The sequence below is a fragment of the Bombyx mandarina genome, chromosome 28 (assembly GCF_030267445.1).
Source record: "Bombyx mandarina strain Sakado chromosome 28, ASM3026744v2".
NCBI classification, from domain to species: domain Eukaryota; kingdom Metazoa; phylum Arthropoda; class Insecta; order Lepidoptera; family Bombycidae; genus Bombyx; species Bombyx mandarina.
Window position 1 is genome coordinate 5,806,097 of NC_143233.1, and position 25,210 is coordinate 5,831,306.

The 25,210-nt window shown below is 42.1% G+C and overlaps 2 protein-coding genes across 3 annotated transcripts; both read right to left on the reverse strand.

Annotated features, from left to right (window-relative positions):
* Positions 1-654: 654 nt before the first annotated feature.
* Positions 655-6,578, reverse strand: LOC114243755 (chitin deacetylase 7). Its single transcript, XM_028175356.2, has 6 exons — positions 6,371-6,578; positions 4,594-4,906; positions 3,644-3,911; positions 2,819-3,005; positions 1,567-1,704; positions 655-783 (listed from the first exon to the last, which is right to left on the reverse strand). The coding sequence occupies exons 1-6, from the start codon at positions 6,524-6,526 to the stop codon at positions 706-708; spliced, it is 1,140 nt and encodes a 379-aa protein (XP_028031157.2). The 5' UTR covers positions 6,527-6,578; the 3' UTR covers positions 655-705.
* Positions 6,579-13,586: 7,008 nt separating this feature from the next.
* Positions 13,587-20,506, reverse strand: LOC114243787 (chitin deacetylase 8). Of its 2 annotated transcripts, XM_028175398.2 has the most exons (6): positions 20,313-20,506; positions 17,178-17,490; positions 16,458-16,725; positions 15,714-15,900; positions 14,855-14,992; positions 13,587-13,698 (listed from the first exon to the last, which is right to left on the reverse strand). In XM_028175398.2, the coding sequence occupies exons 1-6, from the start codon at positions 20,475-20,477 to the stop codon at positions 13,624-13,626; spliced, it is 1,146 nt and encodes a 381-aa protein (XP_028031199.2). In that variant the 5' UTR covers positions 20,478-20,506; the 3' UTR covers positions 13,587-13,623. The 2 variants fall into 2 exon arrangements, with proteins under 2 accessions (XP_028031199.2, XP_089595336.1); XM_089739210.1 differs by having other exon boundaries at positions 13,611-14,992.
* Between the last annotated feature and the right edge of the window lie 4,704 nt (positions 20,507-25,210).

Below are 25,210 nucleotides of genomic sequence, written 5' to 3' on the forward strand. Positions count from 1 at the left end.
AGCTGCTTTCTTAAATCGAAACTTTAGTACTGTATACGTCACCTCACTAAATCATGTAACCATTAGATAGTTTACTGGTGTTAGGACTTCTTGTGAGTCCGCACGGGTAGGTATCACCACTCTGCCTATTTCTGCCGTAAAGCAGTAATGCGTTTCGGTTTGAAGGGTAGGGCAGCCGTTGTAACTATACTTGAGACCGTAGAACTTATATCTCAAGGTGGGTGGCGCATTTACTTTGTCGATGTCTATGGGCTCCAATAACCACTTAACATCAGGTGGCCTGTGAGTTCGTCCTGTTCGTTAGTCTCGCTAAAACTCGAGAACGGCTGGACTGATTTGGCTAATTTTTGTCTTGAATTATTTGTGGAAGTCCAGAGAAGGTTTAAAAGGTAGATAAATATGAAAATGCTCTAAATTAAATAACAATTTTGTTTTCCCTTTAATGTGTCCCCCGTCGGACGGATTCCTTTTGTTTGTTTTAAGTTTCTTTTATACAAAAGTGTAAGTTTTTTATTTATCGATTGAGGCACTACCAAGTCTGCCGGGTCAGCTAGTAAGTAATATATTTAAAGTTAATTTAGTAACTTATTATAAATTATGTTTATTCAGAATCTGAATGTAAATATATCGAAACGTATCAATAAAAATACGCTCTTCATTTACTACATAATTGAAACCATAAAATTAATTTTATTGTTTATTTATTTAATTAAGCCCAAATGGATTGCCGACCCATGGATATTTAGCCGGACATCTATTGCAGAGCTGCAGCCAGTAGGACAACTGAAAAATTAAAGTTCGAAACAACAGATTAACTATCAAGCTTCCGAATGTGACGTTGCAAGAATTAAAGAGACGTCTCCGAGATGGGAATAAACTAAAATCACGAAAAATAAATTAAATGGAACCATAGTTCTAAACTAGTGGTAACATCCAATGTAACTTGATCCCAACTCTTTCCTTGGCTGTAATAGATGGGTTGTAGGGCCGAATATATCAGAAAGGTGAGCTGACACAAAATTCGAAAAGGCCAAAAGGACGATGCTGGGTAGAGCTGATGAAGCCAGATATTGACAGCTCTCCCTATTGGAGGCGATGTGGCGACACAACCTACGCCTATTTCAATTAGACCCTACGACAAGACTAGTCGTCGTGGCCTAAAGGATAAGACGTCCGGTGCATTCGTATTTAGCGATGCACCGGTGTTCGAATCCCGCAGGAGGGTACCGATTTTTCCAATGAAATATGTACTTAACAAATGTTCACGATCGGCTTCCACGGTGAAGGAATATAACATCATGTAATAAAAATCACACCTGCAAAATTATAATTTGCGTAATTACTGGTGGTAGACCTCATGTGAGTCCGCACGGGTAGGTACCATCACCACGCCTATTTCTGCCGTGAAGCAGTAATGCGTTTCGATTTGAAGCCGTCTTGAAATCGGAGTTCGGCTTGAAGTCTATGGGCTCCTGTAACCACTTAACACCAGGTGGGCTGTTAGCTCGTCCACCCGTCTAAGCAATAAAAAAAAAAAACGAATGATGCAACCATAATAAAATTTACCTGGTTATGTTCAGCTACCAAAGGTCCGCAAGAAGAAGCTGGGCACGCAGTCTGCCTGAAGGTTTTGCAAGATCTTGATCTGTACTCAGCAATGGGGATGGGGTTCCTTACCCACTCTACGACGTCGTTAGATGATACCTAAAATAGTTATGTTGGTATTTAATACAATCGATTAGATATGATTTATTAAATATATTATTGTTTACATTTAGTATATGGCGCGTGTCAACTGAAAGCTTTGATGAGTCTTTGTTGGGTGGCGCAACTTGGAGTTTGTGATAGTCAGGTTCGGCTTTAGAAATTCAGTTTTTTTGTTCTAATGAGTTACGAAGTGAGGGTTAAAATCACCCAATTTTATTATTATGGAATTGAAGTAGAATGGGTGTACACGTTATACATCAGCAAGCAAGCTGGTCTCCACAAATGTGTGATAAGAATGTCAACTTGTGTAGAGCATTAAGGGGTAGGCAGCGGCTAGGCTCTGCCCCTGGCATTGCTGAAGTCCATGGGCGACGGTAACCACTCACCATCAGGTAGGCCGTGCGCTCATCTGCCTACAAGGACAATAAAAAAAACCCGTCCCGCCTCAAAGGGCCAAAAAGGTTACCGAATATGCAGTTACTCTTATCACGACAATCATTCTTGGCATTACAATCATAAAGTCGATATCGAGGCTCATAAGCTTCGAATTGGCTATTTGGATACGTGATTCTAATGTCTAGGCTGGCTTTTGATTTAGCATTTCTTCGTACAAGAACTCAAAAGATTGAGATCTCGAAGGTCGTGATTTCATCTAATTATTTAATGACATAAAAACTTAACCTATCTATATATCTGCAAGTATATAAAAATAAAAAAACACAAATATCTTTTTTTTATACAAGCTAAATCTAATGAATCTTAAATAAGTCTCAGCTATTGTAAGCCAAAGTAAAATTTAAAATTATCACATTTTTTTGCCCTAGTGATCATCATTATAATTGAATATTCAATATGACAATTTCAAAGTTTTGAAGTTGGTGAAAATTATGTTGAAAGATTTCATTATACAAAGATTTACAGGTATAAAATACCAGTTATATAAAAATATATACAGGTCATTTAATAAAATCGTGTTCAATTGAAATCATGGGAATGTTAGTAGAAGGATCTTTTTGTAGGCTAGAATTCATGAATCTTCTTATTCATAACGGGACCAATAGCATAACAATGAAAATAATTATCCGGCTTAAAGATAGGTCTAAATACTTGCCATGAAGACATCAGGAAGGCTGTTGATCATATCAATGAATCTGACCAGAGCTGTTTTGATTGCGGGGTAAGCGGAAATGTACCACTCATGGACGAAGAAGCCGAAAGGCGCTCTGTTACCGAGGTAGTGCCTTTCAAAGTTGGTCACGATGAATCTGAACCAGGCATCAGGATCTTCACGGTCAGGGCTAAAATGATGAAATTATGTACAATATTTTCATCGCATTTCTTATTTTTGTGTATAGGCGAAGTGTTTCATTGGCTCTGTAGTAGTCAAGCTAAGTCATTTTTAGAGCTGTAACAACTTAAATGTCAATACTCAGATTGATAATGTGTGTACAATTATATCAATAAAAACTAATATATCTATACTAATATTATAACGTTGAAGAGTTTGTTTGTTTGAACGCGCTAATCTCAGGAACTATTAGTCAGATTTGAAAAATTCTTTCAGTGTTAGATAGCCCATTTATTGAGGAAGACTATAGGTTATATATATATCATCACGCTAAAATCAATATATGTGGAGCACCAATAAAGAAGGTTTCAAAATAGGGGTTTAAATAGCTCCTTAACATTCGATAATTCAAAAATATCTTCACTTTCTACGTAAATGAAGTGGGGGTAAAATTTTGCGTTTTGCCAAAGTAACGATTCCACGCGGATGGAGTCGCGGGCAAAAGGTAGTACCTATATATACATATTATGTATGTTTGTACACTAACTAGGATTTTTCTTTGTAGTGTCATATATGAAAGCTTCCGCTTCCAAATGTAAGGTATCTTGATTGTTACAAAAAAAAATACATTGCAAGTCGTTAACTTACAAAGACGTGCAAGCGTCAACCATTACACAAGGGAACCCATTAGGATCAGTCCACGCGATCATCGGGACGACCCATGAACCAGGCAGCGAAGCAGTTGGGCACGGTGGAATAGTGCAGTCTTGAGTCGAAGCGTAGTCCAAGGTATATGGCCAGAGACCACGCTGGGTCTGGGCAGAGGCTGGCCAGGAGCAGTCGTAGGTTAGGCCGAAGTCAGACATGACTTGGAAACTAGTGTTGCCGTTCATTTGAAGAAATGGAAGACGGACTCCTAGAGGTCATGAAAAACATAATTAATCTAAGCAATAAAAAAAAAGTATATAAGACACTTAGAGTACCTATAAGTTTTGAAGTCATCGTGGCCTAAAGGATAAGACGTTCGGTGCATTCGTATCTAGCGACGTTCGAATCCCGCAGGCGGGTACCAATTTTTATAATGAAATATCTACTTAGCAAATGTTCACGGCTCACTTCCACGGTGAAGGAATAACATCGTGTAATAAAAATCGAACCCGCAAAATTATAATTTGCGTAATGTGGTATCTTGAGTCCGCACGGGTAGGTACCACCACTCTACCTATTTCTGCCGTGAAGCAGTAATGCGTTTTGGTTTCAAGGGTAGAGCAGCCGTTGTAACTATACTTGAGACCTTAGAACTTATATCTCAAGGTGGGTGGCGCATTTACGTTGTGGGCTCCAGTAACCACTAAGCACCAGGTGGGCTGTTAGCTCGTCCACCCACCTAAACAATAAAAAAAAACTGGAAACCTTAACACGTATGGATTATATTGCCGGCACTTTACATATTCTGGCTCCATGAATTACAATATAGACTTCGATCAGAAGATAATATAGATGATGATGAAGAAGATATACTGGATCTTTTTGTAGCAATATTATTCAAATTTCAGATTTATCGTTTTTAATGACTTTAATCATTCTTAATATTATACCTTTGACCTCTTCAAACGGAATGTTCGCGAAATGAGCGATCTGTACTTTTTGATCGGCGATTTCCTCTTTGATCTCATCGTATGTAGCTGCTGCCCAGAATGACGGAGGAGTTCGGTGGGAGATTGAGTGGAGAGCAATCTCGTGGCCTCTGTTGTATAGCTCGTTGACCAGTTGGTAGTTGGTGTACTCGTGGCTGACGTAGAAGGTAGCGCGTACCGGGCAATTGTTGGAGTTGACGCGGTTGTAGAGAACCTCACGATAGGTCTCCACGTTGAGAACGTTAACGCCGTCGTCAAATGTCAAAGTGACGAACTGGAATTAAAAATCAGTGAAGAATTAACATTTTGTGATGTGTTGAAAGTGATGAAAGGTTATTGCATGCAGCAGAGATGCGAATGTTGCGATGGATGTGTGGAGTAACGAGAATGGATAGAATACGGAATGAATATGTTAGAGGAAGTCTGAAAGTGACACCTGTGACAGAGAAGCTGAGAAGTGCGCGTTTGGGATGGTATGGACATGTGATGAGACGGGATTAAAATGAGGTTGGTAAGAAAATGTTAACTATGAATGTGGAAGGATACAGAGGAAGAGGTAGACATAAGAAGAAATGGATGGATTGCGTGAAATACGATATGGGTAAGCGGGGAGTGAGCGAAGAAATGGCATATGATAGAAGAGTATGGAAGGAGAAAACATATTGCGCCGACCTCACGTAACTGGGAGAAGGGCAGGATAATGATGATGATGAAGAATTAACATTTTGTAGGACAGACAATGCGGCGTTTAGGTAGTGACGCAAATTTGAATTTTAGACGTAAGCTGAAATGGAATCTAATAGTTCTAGAATACTCGAGAGTAAATCTTTACGACATCGCACATTACAATATCACATCAGTATCAGTTATAGTACTTTGAATGTTTTGATGGAACAATGCCACAAAACATTGGAATGCCATATAAACAAAATAAATAATTGAAGACATGAATGGATGAAGGGGATATGATGTAATATGTTGATTTTGAGAAAACGGGCAACAAACTTTTATTACTTGTACTTTTCTTCGTACATAGCTCCTTGATTTCATGCAATTTCTAAAAATAGCGTTTAAACTCGGAGTTTTAAGGTCTAATATGGCTTATAGGCACACGACACCTTCATTAAATATAAAAGCTCCAAAATTTTTAAAATGGTACTTAACCCCTTCACTCATGTCTTCAATTATAAGGATGGTGGTTTGATTTAGCATAGCATTATTATTCCATCTTTTGCCAAAGGCGACTTAGGCATGAGTCAGGCAGCAGCGTTCTCTGAGTATTACTCAGTATTATTCCCATTGCCAACTTGCATTGCTATGGTAGGGCTTATTGCAAGTCCGCACAGGCAGGTTCCGCCATATTATCTACTTTTGACTTGAAGCTATTACTCGTGGCACTGTGAAGGCTGAAGCTATCTTCATTAAATACAACGGAGCTCTTCGACCTCATGTTGCAAGGTGTAGGCTCCAGGGTCAATTCTACACAAGCTAGTCCATGAACTGGTTCACAAGCTTATGGAAAAAAACACCTAAGTTTTTTTTAGTCAGTAAAATATAAATTGCGTAAAGTCATCGCTTTGTTTGGACAAAATGACGTCACACGTAATGCACCTGCGTTTGTGTTTGTCAAAATTTGGACGACCATTTTGAAATAAGTACGATCCAAATCCTCATTCTCGTTATAAATATATTAAATCAGATATCACTCCTTCTGTATTTGCATCGCTCCCAAGCTCACCTGTGGCGTGTTCCTAGGTTCCAAGCCTCCCGGGATACTGGTAGACGAGCATCTGCAATCCGGGAGCTTGCACACTTCTGGGTCACATTCCGTAGCAAGTTGCAGTTCTTTAGCCAAAACCGCCGTGAGCAGAGCTGCATAAAAGACCAGCTTCATTATCGACAATTACTATTGTGCGTGCCGATTTTTATCACCTGCACATTTTATATTATTCAGAGATACTACTGCCCTGCCCTGTTATCAGTGTCTGTGATAATCACTCATTCGCTTAATGCCGATATTAATGATCCGTTCAGTGATTAAAGTGCATTTTTAGAAATAGACAGCTGTTATATGCATGGGTAATTAAAAAACTTGTAGGTTCTATTCTTTTTTTTTTTTTTTTTACGTTGACGTTCTCGGACGTATACGATTTATAGCGTGTTGTCGTCCTAAAAAATATTTTTTTTCTTAATCACTGCGTTCAACAAAAACGTTTTTTTTTGAACGCAGGGATACTTAAGACTACTGAAGTGTCCCACTTAATGATGCCCATGCACTTATGGCGGAATGTCAGAGACCCACTAGAGACAGAGATCGCGAGAGGTAGGATAGTCGACCATGATCAACACTACAATTAGATTAGATACACGGCCCAATCGCAGAGTTGTCGGCAAAAACGACTCTACGTACGGCCCATCACGCCACCTCGGCGGTGCTATGAGGACTCGTCGTTCACAGCCCTTTCCCACACCTATGCCTTTTATGTTACCTGAATGATACGTTGATTGTGGCCTGAACTACTGTGGGACGGTTTGCCTTGCCTACGGTGGCGCTTGAGAAATGCCAGACCCTGCTGTTTCACAGAACTGGAAGAAAGCCAGGGTTGTGTTGTGTGTGTACCGCGTTGTGGTACCTCAACCCAGAATTGGACGGTCGTCGGAACTTCCATGCTCACTTCGAGAAGTATTGCCCCCGGCTAATGGCGATAGGAAACGTCGCGGATCTTTTTTTTATGATTGAAGGATTACTGGTGACCCGGAGGCCTTTCCAGTTTCACCAGGACAGGTGGGCGAGCAAAGGCTCAGCCAGGAGGGGTGAGATTTGCTAACAGCTGCCCGAGTGCGTCCGAAGGAGACCTAACAACTCAAGAGTAACTGCTTCGCGAATGAATCTACTACCGGGTCGGAATCGTGACTCGCTGAGAAGATCCGGTGAGAAACTGAGCGAACTGATGCATGGGTTAGGTTTCACGTCGACCTTTTTGTCGAGTTCGATGAGTATGGTTACCAGAGTCCCTAAGCCTGCTCCTAGTGTTAGAGCTGAGCGTCTAATGCAAAGGTTATTGGATCTAATGGATCCGCAAGGACGTGTCTAGGGCGTTGACGGTGACTGGCTCCTGCGTGATCAGGATTCGGGGAGTAGTCAGCGGTGGCAATGATAACGCGATTATCATAACGCATAGGCTTATCGAAGTACTGTTCCGACGCTGACTTCATGTATTTCCGGATTGATTCGAGGCCCAGTACGTCGTGTAGGGTCACGGAGCTGCGACGGCCGCAGCGTGGGATTGCGGTCAGGGCGATCCGTGGACACCGCACCGTCCCTTTCAAAGCAGCCTGCATTCTAGCCGGGACGCTCACCGCCGATTATGCAGGGGAACGCGAATTCCTCGACAGGGGGAGCCACGTCCCAGCGGAGTACCGATTAAAGAGCGATGGCCTTAATCTCGGTTTGTTATCGAGGCGTGGTCACGTCGTTTATCGAATCCGGCCACTGGTCACCGGGTCGTCGAGGAGGTGCACCTGTTTCTCGCAAAATGGGTTAATCACGAACGATGGCGTCTCACTTTCCGGTTGACGCATATGCTCACTGGCCATGGGTGCTTCGGCCGATACCTATTACCCGGAGGTAGCCGACGATGGAGCACCACCATTGTGGTTGCGATGAGGGCCGTCGTGGCTACGATGATCGGCAGTGAGGAGTCCTGGAAGGCAATGCTCGACTTCAGCAAGTCCATCATATGGGGGCTGTAGCAGTGTTTTCGACCGGCTCCAGTGTCTGTAGGAGGTGACGTCCCCCAGTGAAGATTACGGGGCCACCTGACGGCCGATGTGGAGTCATCGATTATCACTTCGACGTCTCAATGGTCGGGCGGTCTAGGGTTGACGTCGCGAGTCTGATTGTAGTGTTAACCCCGGAGACCCAACTACAATGCTCGGTTTCTTACCTCTGATGGAGATCGCATATCGGTTCAGGGATTTCAAGGGGAGTTGGGATTGAAGCTGAAAATATCCTTGGGCCCTCAGTTAACTCCCAAGATTTGCTGACCGTTAAGCCTCACATACCCTGGGCGCCCTGGGCGTCCCCTGGGCGCGGACACCTCGAACGAGATACGGCCCCTGTCCGAAAAAAAAGTTAAAAAAACGTTAAGTATGTATAAGTCACTGCAATTTCCTCGAAACGTTGATAAGATAATCGATACATTTCTTATCAATTCGTAATCAGATTTATATAAATTTCAAATCAAAATGAGACATAAGCATTGTCACGAACGATAAACTGATTATTATATAAATTGGAGATTATTGATCATAAAGTAAGTAGACTAAGTTTTGGTGTACATTTTTTGGGATGTTGCCAAACCTCTGACCGGTCCGTAGACGCTGGGAGCGGATCGCGGGCCCAAGGGTGATATTTAGGGCCCTAACCACTAAATGACTCCACTGCACATTCGCCCAAGCATCCGATTCCTCCTGAGGTCAGAACCCGGGCGACGTAAGGACGTTATCGCAGTCAACACTGCAACCAGACGCGCGGCCGATCCCTAGGGCACCCGGCCTACGGATTCTTCTAGGCGAAGCGAGGGCTCTGAATCGCCAGCCGTCTCGGTACGACAGCCAGTCTAGCCCTCCAGGCGGTACCGCTGGTATCCCGGGATACCCGCTGAGTCAGAACCAGCCTGCCGGGTAAGGACGCGATACAATATACCAATCGATTGCTCTTTTCATGTTTCTGTTACTCTTTGGCGGCGCGCTAAAGTTGTGATGTACTTTTTTTTTTTTTTTTTTTTTTTCGGGTAGAGGGCCGAACCTCCTACGAGGTCCCCGCGCAAAAGGGGCGCGCGGGGTATGTGAGACTCAACGATCTGCATGGTGTTGTGAGCAGACCGCGGGCCCAAGGATTTTAGAGCCCACCCACTAAACGACTCCCCTGCACTCTTACACCCGACGTCCGATCCCCTCCGAGGTCAGAACCCGGATGAGGTAGGGGGGCTACCGCGGTCAACACTACAACCAGACGGCGCGGCTCACCCCAAGGACGCCCAGCCGACGGAGCCTTCGAGGCGAATCGAAGGCTCTGAAACGTCGGCCGTCTCGGTACGGCAGCCCGTCGGGCCGCCCAGACGGTGCCGCTGGTGTCCCGGAATACCCCGCTGGACCAGAACCAGCCTGCCGGGTCGGGACGCGATACACCGTCGACCGGTCGCTCTATTCACTCCACGGCAGCGCGCTAGAGTGCTGGTAGCGCGCCGCGCGGCCTCACCCCCTCAGGTCGCCCCTTGACCTTCACCGGGGGGAGGCCGCCACCTACAGGGGCCGGGACGTACGGGCGTATTCCCGCCTCCGGCCCCCGGCTCGACGGCGACGGATCGGTGCGGAAAGGGAAGAGCTCTCCCTCTCTCGCTCCGCCGCCTCCTTCTGCGATATGGTGGACTCGCAGAAGTCGAGCATCGCCTTCCAGGACGCGTCGCTGCCGAGCATCGTAGCCACGACGCGCGGCAGCGAGAGGTCCTCTCCAATGACCGCGACGAGGGCGGCGCGTTGCTCGTCGAATCCAGAGCAACGCGCCAGCGTGTGTTCCGCTGTATCTTCCTCGTCGCGGTCCGCGCAGTGGTGGCACTGCGCCGTCGGTTCCCTTCCGGCTATCTTGTGCAAGTACCGGCCGAAACAACCATGGCTGGTAAGCATCTGCGTTAGCCGGAAGGTGAGGCATCCGCGGTCGCGGCCCACCCAGTCCGCGAGAACCGGGCGGACCGCCTCGACGGTTCGGAGGCCGGCCGACGGGTCCGCCAAGCGGCGAGACCACGCCTCCAGTACGGACCGCCGAGAGTGGAGCCTCCGCGCTCGAACTACACCTTCGCTGGGGCGCCCTTCCCCCCTAGAGCGGAGGTCGCTACGCCACCGGTAATCGGCAGCGAGCGCCTCCGCCTCCAGGTCCCAGGGTGGCGCCCCGGCGAGCAAGCACGCCGCCTCGAAGGAGACGGTGCGGTATCCTCGGATCGCCCTGACCGCGATCGCGCGCTGCGGACGTCGCAGCGCGGCGACGTTCTGGCGGGTCAGGGCGTGGCACCATACGGGCGCACCGTATAGTGCCATCGACCGCACCACCCCCATGTAGAGGCGGCGCGCCACCTGATCGGGACCCCCGACGTTTGGAAGCAGCCGGCTCAAAGAGCCGGCCGTCGCCATCAGTCGAGGGCCCAACTTCGCAAAGTGAGCGCGGAAGTTCCACCGACCGTCCAGTTCAAGGCCGAGGTACCGAAGACCGGTCACCCCGACCCCGACGCGGACGCCTCCGATCACGAGGTGGGCACCCAGAGGCGGCGCTCGTCCCGGCCCGTGAAAGAGCAGGGCCTGGGTTTTGTCGAGCGCCACCTCGAGCCCCAACCGTCGGATCCTGGTGACGACGTGTGTGATGTACTGCTAAATTGTTTTTATTGCATACGAACTTTCAACCTAATTGGTGTTAAATTATGATACTATACTGTACTGTGTTGTAGCTTGGAAAAACACATAGCGCGTTGCCTGTAAATTGTTGTAAAGTTGAAAAACAAAACTGTGAAAAATTCTTTATTAACTACTAGCTGACCCGGCAGACTTCGTAGTGCCTCAATCGATAAATAAAAGACCTAAACTATTGTATAAAATAAACTTAAAACAAACAAAAGGAATCCGTCCGATGGGGGACACTTCAAGGGGAAAACAAAATTGTTACTTTTATTTAATTCCGAGCATTTTCATATTTATCTACCTTTTACACCTTCTCTAGACTTCCACAAATAATTCAAGACCGAAATTAGCCAAATCGGTCCAGCCGTTCTCGAGTTTTAGCGAGACTAACGAACAGCAATTCATTTTTATTTATATAGATTTATAAACTGGTACAATCGTGCCATGCTCAATCAAGATCAACGGAAGGATCTTTACTCTTCGAAAAATATAGTTAAATATAGAAAAATATAGTATCCTTTTTTTATAGTAAAATATTTTGATATTAATATGTGATATAAAATATTTTGATTTTAATGTGTGCTACCAATTTTTGCGATCATGGACAACTACACTGTTATATTGTTTTAACTACCCTAAAAAATCTATAAAAATAATTTCGACTTTTTCGTTTCTTTGCACACAGAAATAACTTATTTGAACAATATTTTGAAGTCTCTAGGTTTGTTTGACTTCGGGCTGGCGAAAACAAAAGGAAATGCCAAAAATATTTAATATCATTGGGCTCTAAGCAATAATATAAAATATACTAAAGTTAAAATGTTTAGATATGTGCTTGAAGCTTGCAGTTTTCTTGAAAAAGGGCCTACCTCCGCTTAGGGGCATCGGAAATGTCAGTGGAAAAACCGTGTCTAGATTTGAAAATAGTATTGAAGTTCCAAAATAAAGAGAAATAAACGCTCGGGGAATTTCCCTAGAGTTAATTCATTCCACAGTTAATACGTCCAAAAAAGAAATGATCTCTGAAAACGCATGGAAGCTAAACGAATTGATGAACTTTAGTTCTGGGTACAGGTTTGAGTACATGCGAGGAAGCTTTCATGTAGACATCGCCGATAAGATATATAGTAGAGCAGGCAGAGATTGTATGGTCAAGTAAAAAGGAGGTCACCAGACTAAGTCAGAAATTCTTCCCTTGGTCGGGGACCTAAAAGAAAACTCAAGGCAACGTGGAAAGATATACTGTTGAAGGATAAGAGGGAATACAATGTTGCTAAAGAGAATATCGAATGGATGAGAAAAATAAAGAAAGCTGACTCCAACCCCATGTGAGACAATTAAGGCGTAAGACAAATATTAAAACGGGGATCGTTTAACAGTTGTTTGGTACGCGTCTTTACGGATCCATCAGATCCAATAACTCTTGAATTAGATACCTTCAGCTCTAACACTAGGAGCAGGCTTAGAAACCACGGTAACCGTACTCGTCGAACTCGGTAATGAGTTCGACGTGCAACCTAACCCATGCATCAGCCCGCTGAGTTTCTCGCAGGATCTTCTCAGCGGGTCGCAATTCCAATTCGATAGTAGATTAATTCGCGAAGCAGCTACTCTTGAGTTGTTAGGTCTTCTTCGGAAGCGCTCGGGTAGCTGTTAGCAAATCCCACCCCTCCTGGCTGAGCCTTGCTCGCCCACCTGTTCGGGTGAAGCTGGAAAGGCCTCCGGGCCACAAGTAATACTTCAAGCATAAAAAAAAGTTGTTTGGAAGGTGGAATAACTACTGTACAAGGCAATAGAAACTTCCACCTTAACTCAAGGTGAGTGTTCTTATTTTCATTTAAATGGGTCAAAAACTGCTTTCTCTATTAGCTAAAAAAATAATCATCAAATAAATCCAAATATCGTCTAGTTGTCGTGGCCCAAAGGATAAGGTAAGTAACCAATTTTTCTAATGAAATATGTATGTATGAGTATGTACGTACTTAACAAATGCTCACGATTGACTACCACGGTGAAGGAATAAGCATCGTGTAATAAAAAATTAGCGTTATTACGGGTGGTAGGAAGTCTTGTGAGTCCGCACGGGTAGGTATCACCACTCTGCCTATTTCTGCCGTGAAGTAGTAATGCGTTTCGGTTTGAAGGGTGGGGTAGCCGTTGTAGCTATACTGAGACCTTAGAACTTATATCTCAAGGTGTGTAGCGCATTTACGTTATAGATGTCTATGGGCTCAAGTAACCACTTAACACCAGGTGGGCTGTGAGCTCGTCCACACATCTAAGAAATAAAAAATAAATAAAAAAAATTACTGGTGGTAGGACGTCTTGCGGGTCCGCACGGGTAGGTAGGTACCAACACCCTGCATTTTTGTGCCGTATAACTCATATTTCAAGGTGGATGGCAGCATTTATATTATAGATGTCTATGGGGTCCGGTAACCACTTAACACCAGGTGGGCCGTGAGCTCGTCCACTTGGCTTGGTAAGAATCAAACACAAATTAATTTTAAATTTTTTATTTCCTTAACTGAATTAAGCTTATTACTGTCCAAGGGGATTTCCTACCCAGGGGTAATTCCTGGGACACGTGTTGCAAATCGTCATGTAGTAAGACAGCTGTAACAGAGAATATAAATTATTATTGGTACCATTTTATTTGATCCCGTGATTTGAGATCTAACGTGTCAAGTTGGACTGGGTAGGTTCCCGGAATTGCTTAATAGCATTCCAATTGATTTGGTTGTGCAGTGGCTAGCGCCGAAGATGGCTAGGCCAGAATCGTGGGTTCGATTCCCATTCGTGTAATGTTCAGGTTTGTTTGTCCTTTGGGTTGCTTAACAACTACATGGATAACATGCAACAACATAATATGCAACATCTATATACGTATCTACAGTTGTACATATCGACGCTTGAAAGGCAAACGTGGCTAAGCGACAATAACTGCTTTGTACATAAATTATAGGCAATAACCATATTCGATGCGCAAAAAAATATATATTTCTAGGTCTATTAAAATCATTTCAATCCTACAGCTACTAGCTAGATTCTACTACAGGTAGATTCGTTAAAACAAATTTTGCTTTCAGGTATTTCAACTTTAAATTAGTCTACTGTAAAGTTCACGCATTGTCGCTTAGTCACGTTTACCTTTCAAGCTTCGATATGTATATTTGTTTCGGTTTCCATAGTGCAGGGAATCCCAGTTCAGGGCTGGACGTTTTTGTACCCGATTACTATGTTATATTTTGCCTTGAAACGAAATATGCATTCACACAATGTATACCACAATACGCAGTTGGCATTTGGACACAATGTTTAATTGTCTCTTTGTTCTAATAATAACCTTGAATTCCTGGCGGAAGACACTATATTTGTAATCTAGAATTCAATATCTCGGTGCACTTGTCGTGTGTATGTTTTCCGCGCCAGAAATACTGGAAACGTTATACATATATGATCGGATATTATTTCATCTTTCAATAAGCCCGTTGGTAGTTGTGGTAGTAGACAGACAACCAATGAGGTCGACCAACGATCTAGCCGAAATACCTTGTAGAGACTGGATGCGAAAGGCAAGAGACAGAAAAGAATGGAGTGCATATGAAGAGACACTCAGCATTGAGTGGAAAAGAGTTGACGAAGAGAGTTCGTGAGCTCGTCCACAAATCAAAGCAATACAAATCGGGTAATATCAAGTAGACTTCCAGCTTATTCGGCCATAAACAGTCAACAGTAATAGCAGTAGTACAAATAATATGTCTTCACTCGCCTGATTATGAGTTCCCGTCAGTGGCCCGCAGAACGATGGTCTACAAATTGATGGCATAGTAAATTTGCACTGCTGCTGACGGTATCGATCGATCGGGACGGGGTTCTTCACCCAATCGATGACTTCGGCTGAGTTCACCTAAAATAATGTATAGATTATATTAATACTGAGATTGGTGGAGAGCCTCAAGGGTCAGTTGGCATTTAGTTGTCACGGGAGCCTGTAGATATCGTGACATGATGAGATGATGATAGCCTAAAGGCACCTGGGATACTCGTATCGAGCAATGTGGCTATGCCCGTGGCTTAATCCCAGAGAAATTTGCAGATGTTTCTGAAAAATACGTACTTAAGTTTTTCACGAATGACTTCGACGATGATGATTTTAATTTGGCTCTAATTACATCTAATTACACTCTGGCTGTGTGTATCATCATATAGTAATGCGTTCCGATTTGAAAGATAGAATACCTATTATATACAACTGAGTTTCAGTCGTCATATCTCAGGTATGGCAGCATTCGGCAAAGTCTCTGGCCCCCGATAACTTTTTAACACTAAGTGGGCTGTAAAAGCCTTTATCTATCGATTCATGCTATACAGTTCACCAAAATATTTTCTCCCCATCTGGATACATAAGGTTCAAACAAGGTAACAGTGTAACGGTAATGGGAATTGAAATATGAAGAATAGCATGCGTCTTCGAAGTTAGGTGATTCCTTTTTAATTTTCACAATTGACGTGGTTTGTATTTCGTTTCTTAAAAAAAAAAGACTGTGAAAGAAGATCCCATTGCACCGATTACCATGTCATCATACCAGTACAAATCAGCAATAAGTTCAATTAGTTCCACGACTCACCATGAAGACATCATTTAAGTTGTTAATGATGTCCATGAATCTGACGAAAGCGCGTTTGATGGCGGGGTTAGACGAAATGAACCATTCGTGGACGAAGAATCCGAACGGGGCTCTGTTCCCGAGGTAGTGTCTCTCGAAGTTGGTCAGGATAAACTTGAACCATCCTTCCTCGTCGCTACGGTCTGGCCTAGAAATTTAGTTCCTAATGAATTTTTGATCTTGTAAATAAGGCGCATTGTGCATTTATTTGTAATGTAAAAGTTATGTGCGGTAGACTAGTGCAGATGTGCCTGGTGTGGAAGAATGCATAGACATCACAACGTGCTTGTGTCTATCTTGAGACACAAGATCGAAGTTCCAACCGGACTGGCGTAAATAATGATTTGTTTATGTAGAACCATAAAAATATAACTTTAAGAATTATGTAGTTCAATTTTTTGTTTTTTTTTTGTCGTTGTTAGACTTACACTGTTTTCTATTTTGGCGCAGATTCGTGTAAAAGAAAGTTCTTGGATTATCTGTGTTTAATAGTGTTTTGACGATTGGTTTATTCATTAGTCTTAGCACATATTATGATATCCTTTCTGAAGGAGCATAAGTTAAAGGTGATAAAATAAATTTGGATGAATAACTAACATTTTGTGTATTATTGATCTTTTTCCGTTACTTTCTTGACAAAGCAGTATATGGGCTCCAGTAATTAAAGAGGTAATTTGCCTATTTATGTATATCAATAAAACTTACGTGAAGAAGCAACCATCCACCATGGAGCAAGGGAAATTGTTGAGATCTCTCCAGCTGATCATAGGGAGCACCCACGGTCCAGGAATCGACGCAGTTGGGCATGGAGGAATAATGCAGTCCTGAATAGATTCGTGGTGAAGAGTGTAAGGCCATAGACCTGGATTGGTTAAGGCAGTTGTGGGCCATGTGCAGTCATATAGTAAATCAAAATCTGCCATAACCTGGAAACTTGTGTTACCAGTCATCTGAAGGAAGGGGATACGCACACCTGGAAATGAATTAGTTTGATATCATCAGTTTTAGTTTAGGTATTATCTTAAATTATACCCGTAGTATCTAGGTTATCGTTGTACCAATTTAGAAGCACTAGGAACCATTTCAGATTATTTTTAATAGGTTTCACCACTATTAAAATGGATTTGCCGAAAGTTATCAAAATTGCAAGTTTTCGTTGATTTGGCTTTAAATTGAGCGGAAGAAGACCACGAGGTAGAGGCCCGATACGTTGGATTGACCAGATCCGCACTACCCTCGACACCACAGTTCACGATGCTCTACACTCGGCGGCAGATAGAGGCAAATGGCGCGGAATAGTCCGTAATAAACTCTTGTTGCGAGGAGGCGGTCACGACCCTCAGTATTGAGGAAACCGAAGCAAAAAGAAGAAGAAGAAGGCTTTAAATAATATTTATACATATTTTTTGTCGATTAACGCCATACCTTTAATTGCACTAGCGGGGATGCTAGCAAAATGCGCCATTTGTCTTTTCTGATCTCCAATTTCCTGGACCAAGTTTTGATACGTGGCATCAGCCCAGAACGTCTGGGGGGTTCTGTGACTGATCGAATGTAGAGCAATCTCGAAGCCTCTATTGTAGAGTTCATTGACCAGCTGATAGTTTGTGTACTCGTGGCTGACGTAGAAGGTAGCTCCGGCTGGGCAGCGGTTCGAGTTGATGCGGCCGTAAAGGACCTCACGGTATGTCTCAATGTTAATGACATTGATACCGTCATCGAACGTTACGGTTACAAACTGCAACGTAAAAAATATAACATTGTAGACTGGCTTATAATTAATAAGGGTATTATAAGCCCTTACAGACAATTACCGAAATCCTGCCTATTTATGCTGCGAACCGTTCGTGCGATTCGTTTGGAAGGATCAAACAGTCTAAAACTACACAATTGAGGCATCGACTCCAATTCTCAATGTTCATGGCTGTATTCATAGTGTAATAATATCTACAGGCTATATATACTAATCAGTAACCAGTAGATCGGCCGTGAACTCATTCATGGTATTTATAGTATTCATGATATTTTTAATGATTTACGTACTTAGCAAATGTTCATGGTTGACTTGAAGGAATAGGATAGGAATTGACGGTGAAGGAATAACATCGTGTAATAAAAATCAAACTCGCAAAATTGCAATTTGCGTAATTACTGGTGGTAAGACCTCTTGTGAGTCAGCACAGGTAGGTACCACCACCCCGCCTATTTCTGCCGTGAAGCAGTAATGTGTTTCGGTTTGCAGGGTGGAGCATACTGAGACCTTAGAACTCATATCTCAAGGTGGGTGACGGCATTTACGTTATAGATGTCTATGGGCTTCAGTAACAAGTTCACAAAATGCTCTGTGTTCTTGGTAGAACACAAGCTGATGGTCCAGCCTGTGTGATTTGAGCACCGATATAGTCGCATCGTTTGATACACGCAAGTGTCTTATGCCTTATGTTACGAGGTTAATAAAAGCGCATGTCAGGAATTCGAATACTAAATATATTTCACGAATTCTAGTCCCGACTCAAACCGGGACACTGTGGTATATAAGCCCAGTACTCAATCGCAAACAGGTCAACTGCTTCTCAACGAGGCAGTCAACAGCTACAACAAAAGCTATATTTTAATTTTGGCTGACACGGTGGTGCAGTGGTTAGCACTCCTAACTGTTGCGCCTAGGGTCACAGGTTCGATTCTCGCATCGGGCAAACATTCGTGTGAAGAACATTTTTGTTTGCCCTATATCTGGGTGTTTATTATCTATGTATTTTTTTTAAAACGTATATAACTTGTATATATGGCTTTCTTAACCATAACACAGGGAATCCTAAATTAGGACCGGATTAGTGAGCTTATAAATAAAAAAAATTGGTTGTCTGTCAGGTTGATTTACGGAACGACAGTTTTACGATTGATAACGTCATAAAGAAATATTGATAAAAAATTGCATACTTTTATGAATTGAATTGAATTAATATCACTTAATTATCATTATTTTACAACCTATGTATAGCTCACCCTCTTTAAGAACGGTTAGCTGGTAGATAACTCAATTGTTGAGTTAAGCTCGCCATTTTATTACATTTCGCAATTATTATATTCTATTAACTGTGTGTACAACGTGTACAATAAATAATAAAGAATATTTTGTGTAATACAAAGAAGGAGTTAATTGAAAATCACTTTTTTTTTCCGATAAGTTAACGCTTGGGCCGATCGTGCCTCTCTATCACTTGCTTCGCGTTCTCGCTTACACACTCAGGCTCAGGCGGAACGTGACACTATTTCTTGCGTGCAACCGATGTTCATCAATTTATATGACGTCATCACGTCAAAAAACAAAGAAAACTATTTAGTTTGATAAAAACCAAACACCCATTCTAATAGCAAGCGCGATAGATACTATAAAATAGAATATTTATTTTTATTCTGATTATTACTGACCCGCGTATTAGGAGAAATTAATAAAACTAGAGGTCCTGCAGTAGTCGAAATTCGACTATAATTAATTGGAATTGTAAGTTTGTACACTATTATGATTGTATTTTATACTTGTATAATCACAAATTTCGCCAAGACTACACTATAAATAATATTAACAAAGACGAACAATATTTAATCTCAATTTGATAACAGACGTCAAGAACAAAAGTTTGACAATAAATAGTATGCATGCGAGTGTGCGTCAAATACATGGTATGTAATGTGTGTAATGTTTTCTTTATTGATTTAATGTATCTTTTATGGATTATTTTAAAAAAATATTAGCATTGTGCACTTCTTCTCTATATTCTCTATAAGTGTGGAAAATTTCATACTCCTCCGTCCGCGCAATTTTCGTAAAAAGGGATACACAGTTCTTGCTTCACGTATTAATATATAGATTACTGTCCTTCAACGGTACTTGCGGTATGTGTATTTTTGAGCGTGTTTTCTTTGAATAGGACTCGTAAAATAACGTAATGGGGATTTTCACGGGATGAGCTGATATGAAACATTAAAAATTAATTAGGACCACTTATTATTAAGCAATCACGTAATGGGTAATATATACATAGAAAATTCTTATGTTATACCTTTAAACGAGCAATTCTTGTATACATATAATATAATCTCAATCTCGGAAACGGCTTCAACGATTTTCATAAAATTTAGTATAAAGGGGATTTCGGGGGCGATAAATCGATCTAGCTACGATTTATTTTCAGAAAATGTTTTTTTATTCGTGTTTTCAATAATCAACTCTTCCCGACATCTATTGGCGAATAATAATACTATTTTTCTTAATTGAGGGCAACTAACCGCTTTGAAGACACAACAAGATGGCGTTATCAAAAAAAACCGAGCAAGGCTCGGTCATCATCTAGTTATTAATACAGCTTGTACCAGAATAATTATTTAATCGTCCAGTCCAGAAAGAATAGCACTTCTAATGAATATTATGCTCTTGATCACGACAGGATTGATATTCGAAAGTCTACAAGATCTACCAGACGGACACTAAATATCACTCGACTTTTTTTTTTTCAAAAATTATCGAGTAGGCTACTTAAAAATGATCCTCAAACAGACCTGTGGAGTGTCTCTGGCTCGTAATCCTCCAGGAATATTAGTGGACGAGCATCTGCAGTCCGGGAGCTTACAAGCATCTTCGTCACATGGTGTAGCCAATGGCAGCTCAGTGCCAAGAGCCGCAGCCACGAGGAGCAAAGTGCACAAAACCGACAGCCTCTTCATCGCGATATTCGGAATCTTTGATCGGATCAAAGTAAGAAACCTATTTTATATAGGTACAATTAGATTTTTATCATTTAATTTAATTTTAATCGCGTATTCACAATCATTGCGTTTTTTATCTTATCAAAGGACTACCAGTTGTGATAAATTATTTCTGTTCTGTAAACGGTCCCTAAACGGAAATTCTTTAATTTTCACTTTTATACGTCCGTTCTTATTTGGTTCACTTGCGTATTTTTTTGAAGTTATACTTCATTAGGCGCGTTATGAAAAATTGAAAGATGAGAGTGAAATTTTACGATGCGCGCGCACCGTGACACAAAATTAACAGAATGAAGTTGCCCACTAAATCGCTCATTACAATATGACCAACATAGCTTGGCAAGTCTGAATGGTGAACTTTCCGAACCGTACCGAGAACTACCGAATTTATACGTTGTCAAGAAAAGGGATGTCCAATATGCGTGTTTGAGGATGTTGTTTAATCGATTTTTTTTCAAATTGATTAAAATTTAAAATAAAAAAAAAGAAATAAATTTAATAAAAATAAAGTATTACTTCTTACGCGCGTACATAAGTACACGCACCCTTTTTTCCCGTACCTATTCGCTGGTAGCCCTAGAATTTGCTACAGTAGCCCTAGCAAGAGCTGTGCTTCGCAGAATCTACCACCTGATCGGAATCGTGACCCACTGAGAAGATCCGGCGAGTAGCTCACTGGGCTAATGACCTGCGTATGTTTGCAGGATCAAACGATACAATTGTTTTATATTACTTGGATGGATTGTGTGAAAGAGGATATACGAGATAAGGGTGTGAATGCAGAGATGACGGATGGCCTGAATGGAAAATGCCACGCTGATCCCCCATAGCGGGTTAAGGGCAAGGAAAATAATAAAGCGGTGCAATTGTTCAATAGGTTTAATTATTTGGTCCTGGAGTAATCATCCAATAATCCATCTATCCAAAAAACAGTAATCTGGACTTCGAAAATTCAAGTTACTCCAAGTTCTCCAATTTACACTAATTTAGTTTTTTTTTTTATTGCCCTTGTAGGCAGACGAGCATACGGCCCACCTGAAGGTAAGTGGTTACCGTCGCCCATGAACTTCAGCAATGCCAGGGGCAGAGCCAAGCCGCTGCCTACCGCTTAATACTCTCCACAAGCCTCGTTTGAAGAAGGACATGTCATAGCGCTCGGGAAACACCGTGGAGGGGAGCTCATTCCATAGCCGGATGGTACGTGGCAAAAAAGACCTCTGGAAACGCACTGTGGATGACCGCAGTGGCTCCAGGTAGTATGGATGAACTCTACTCCGGTGGCGGGCGGTGCGATGGTAAAAACGAGATGCCGGTATCATCTCGAACAATTCCTCAGAGCACTCCCTATGGAACATGCGGTACAAAATACAGAGGGAACCGAAGTCCCTCCGGAGACCCAGAGGTTCCAAACGATCCGTGCTTAAGACATTATTCGTCAATTATCTTCTAACGATTTCTAAATTTAAATGACATTTGTTTTAATGGATTCTGGAAACATCTGGTACATGAAGAGATTCTTTCAGAAGGATCATCCGGTTGTATGTAGAGTTGTTAAACTCCAACACATGACTACTCTAACAAATATGGTGTTTCCTGTCAGTCTTCTCTCAATGAAACCTGACAATATATCTAGAAGCAAATAGCGGCTTTGTTATACTTCTGGACTTGATTATGATCAACGGTGACCGCTCACTAATTTTGTTTATTCGGGGCCGAACCTCCTACGAGGTCCCGAGGTCTAGGGGCTGCACGAAGTATATGGGACTGGATTGTTCCTAGAGATGGGGAGAGGACCGAGGACCCAAGAGGCGGCATTTAAGGCCTTTTTTTTTGTCAGGAGGAAATCGCCGGACTTCCGCCCTTTTCTGGGGATATTGGGCGGGGTATGTCAGAGTCGAACTGACTAAAACTCGCTCAACAACCAATGTACAAACTTCGCATGAGACAGAACTCATGACAAGGCAAAGTGGGGAAAGAGGAAAGTGAAGCGTTTAGTGCGGAGCACATCTCTCCCATCACCCTCCCCCTCGGGACGCCGGACTGGCGGTCGTCGGCGCCACGACGACCAGCCCTCTCGAACTGTCCGAAGCCCGCCTAGATGGCGCCGGTTAGAGTGGGTTTAAGGCCCTACCCAATAATGCACTCTCCTGCACTCTCGCCCAAGCGTCCGATCCCCCCGAGGTCAGAGCCCGGGCGGTCTAAGGTGGTTACTGCGATCCTGGTGGGCTGTGAGCTCGTCCACCCATATAAACAATAAAAAAAAGATCATAATAATGATAAATGAAAATCAAAAGTTAGCTTAATCAACCGAAAATGTGTACGTAAAAAGAATACCGAGAACGCTTTTTTTATCAAAATAAGATCAAGAGAAAAAATATATTTGTGGAAATTGATAATAAGGTTTTTAATCACAGTTTTTTATTATTATTAGATACTAAGAATTCTGAGAACAACAATAACAAAATTAATTAATACGATATCGGCTGTAGCCTTTTATTTATTTTATCTTTGAGTATCTTCCGTGTGTTAGTTCCTTTTTTTTATTGCCTAGATGGTTGGACGAGCTCACAGCCCACCTGGTGTTAAGTGGTTACTGGAGCGCATAGACATCTACGACGTAAATGCGCCACCCACCTTGAGATATCAGTTCCAATGTCTCAGTATAGTTACAACGGCTGCCCCGCCCTTCAAACCGAAATGCATTACTGCTTCACGGCAGAAATAAGCGGGGTAGTGGTACCTACCCGCGCGGACTCACAGGAGGTCCTACCACCAGTAATTACGCAAATTATAATTTTGCGGGTTTGATTTTTATTACACGATGTTATTCCTTCACCGTGGAAGTAAATCGTGAACAATTGTTGAGTACGTATCTCATTAGAAAAATTAGTAACCATCTGGGATTTGAACTCCAGTGCATCGCTTCAACACAAATGCACCGGACGTCTTATCCTTTAGGCCACGTCGACTTCAAAGTGTTGCTACCACTAGTCCTTGCAAGAGTAGTGCTTCGCAGAATTTATCACCGTTTCGGAAACGCGACCCACTGAGAAACTCAGTGGGTTAACTAAACTCAATCTATGGGTTAATTTACTGACCGATATCCATAGTGGAGTCGAGATGGTATTATTCTAGGCCAACAATATACAGACGAAAAATCATTCTAAAAACTAAAGTAGTGGCTATAAACACGACTAGCATTCAAATTCCAATCTGATAGTCTTTGTTGTCAACATCGATATGAGATACTATCGTTTGATTTTTTTTTATCGAATCAAAGCAGAAAACAGTTGTCGGTTTTTCAATAATTACCTCATTTACTTTTTAATGCTAAAATTTATCGATCGATTTCAATAAACGTTATCTTGTTGGTTATTCCCAGCGCAGCTATTAACATTCAGTAGTTCTATCATCGACTCTAATATTAGAGATTAGTTTTCCTGTAGTTGAGAACAGCTCTACAATTAGAGTTGTAATGTTTAGTTTTCCTCTAATTTAGTTTTCCTGGTGAAGTCGTCGTGGCCTAAGGGATAAGACGTCCGGTGCATTCATATCTAGGGATGCAGGCGAGTAACAATTTTTCTAATGAAATACGTACTTACCCAATGTTCACGATTGATTTCCACGGTGAAGGAATAACATCGTGTAATAAAAATGAAATCCGCAAAATTATAATTTGCGTAATTACTGGTGGTAGGACGTATTGTGAGTCCGCACGGGTAGGTACCACCACCCCGCCTAGTTCTGCCGAAGCTGCTGAAGCAGTAATGCGTTTCGGTTTGAAGGCTTTATAACTACACTGAGACCTTAGAACTTATATCTCATGGGGGGTGGCGCATTTACGCTGTAGATGTCTATGTGCTCTGGTAACCACTTAACACCAGGTCGGCCGTGAGCTCGCCCACTCATCTAAGCAATAAAAAATAAATAAATAAAAGAATACAAATTAAAATTATTATCATTTGCATACTATTTGCACGTAGAGCACAAGAGAGTTAGTTTGGTGATAAAATGCCGATTCAAATTATTAACATGGTTAACATGTCTAAATTAACAAACGCCCGGGTGTCTAGATGACAATAAAAAATCTTTATAACCCACAATTTCACATTGGCATTAAAAGTAAATTCGACGAGTAAATTAACCTATAGACACAGCCCATCGAGTTTTTCGCCGGATTTTTTCATTGGGTCGCGTTTCCGATCCGGTGGTGGATTCTGCGAAGCACTGTTCTTGCTAGGGCCAGTGTTAGCAAAACTCCCGGTTTGAGCCCCGTGAGCTCACCTACACGTCAAGGAGAAGCTGAAATAGCCTCTCAAGACTATCAGCGTAGGTAGGAAAAAAATGTACATAATATGAGCAGGCTCTATTTATGTATTCGCAATCTAAATGAATATTTTTTAAACTACCATCTATACAAAACTGGGAGTACTTCGAGAACCACAGCTTTTGTCAAATTCTTGTCATTGTGAGCGAAACGGTGACGAGCGGAAATAGTTCATATATTAAAATACAGATGGCACTGATTAAAGTTCTTGTTATATTTCATAAAAAGTTATGTAGATACATTAAATATTAAATATATAATAACTAAAAGATACCAATTGATCTGAACGACATCAAGACACTGTTAGTTCTAAAGTAAATGTCAAAAAATATTGTTAAAGAAGATTTTACGGCAGACACGTTTT

Bases quoted from the DNA above. Each gene is read 5' to 3' on its own strand.
- LOC114243755 (XM_028175356.2), bottom strand. From the start codon at position 6,526: ATGAAGCTGGTCTTTTATGCAGCTCTGCTCACGGCGGTTTTGGCTAAA. The intron at 4,907-6,370 runs GTGAGCTTGGGA...TTTTAATTCCAG, and splicing joins AACCTAGGAACACGCCACAG to TTCGTCACTTTGACATTTGA. The intron at 3,006-3,643 runs GTAAGTTAACGA...TCATCATTTTAG, and splicing joins GTTGACGCTTGCACGTCTTT to CCCTGACCGTGAAGATCCTG.
- LOC114243787 (XM_089739210.1), bottom strand. From the start codon at position 20,477: ATGAAGAGGCTGTCGGTTTTGTGCACTTTGCTCCTCGTGGCTGCGGCT. The intron at 17,491-20,312 runs GTCTGTTTGAGG...TTTACGTTGCAG, and splicing joins GAGCCAGAGACACTCCACAG to TTTGTAACCGTAACGTTCGA. The intron at 16,726-17,177 runs GTATGGCGTTAA...ATTCATTTCCAG, and splicing joins CCCCGCTAGTGCAATTAAAG to GTGTGCGTATCCCCTTCCTT.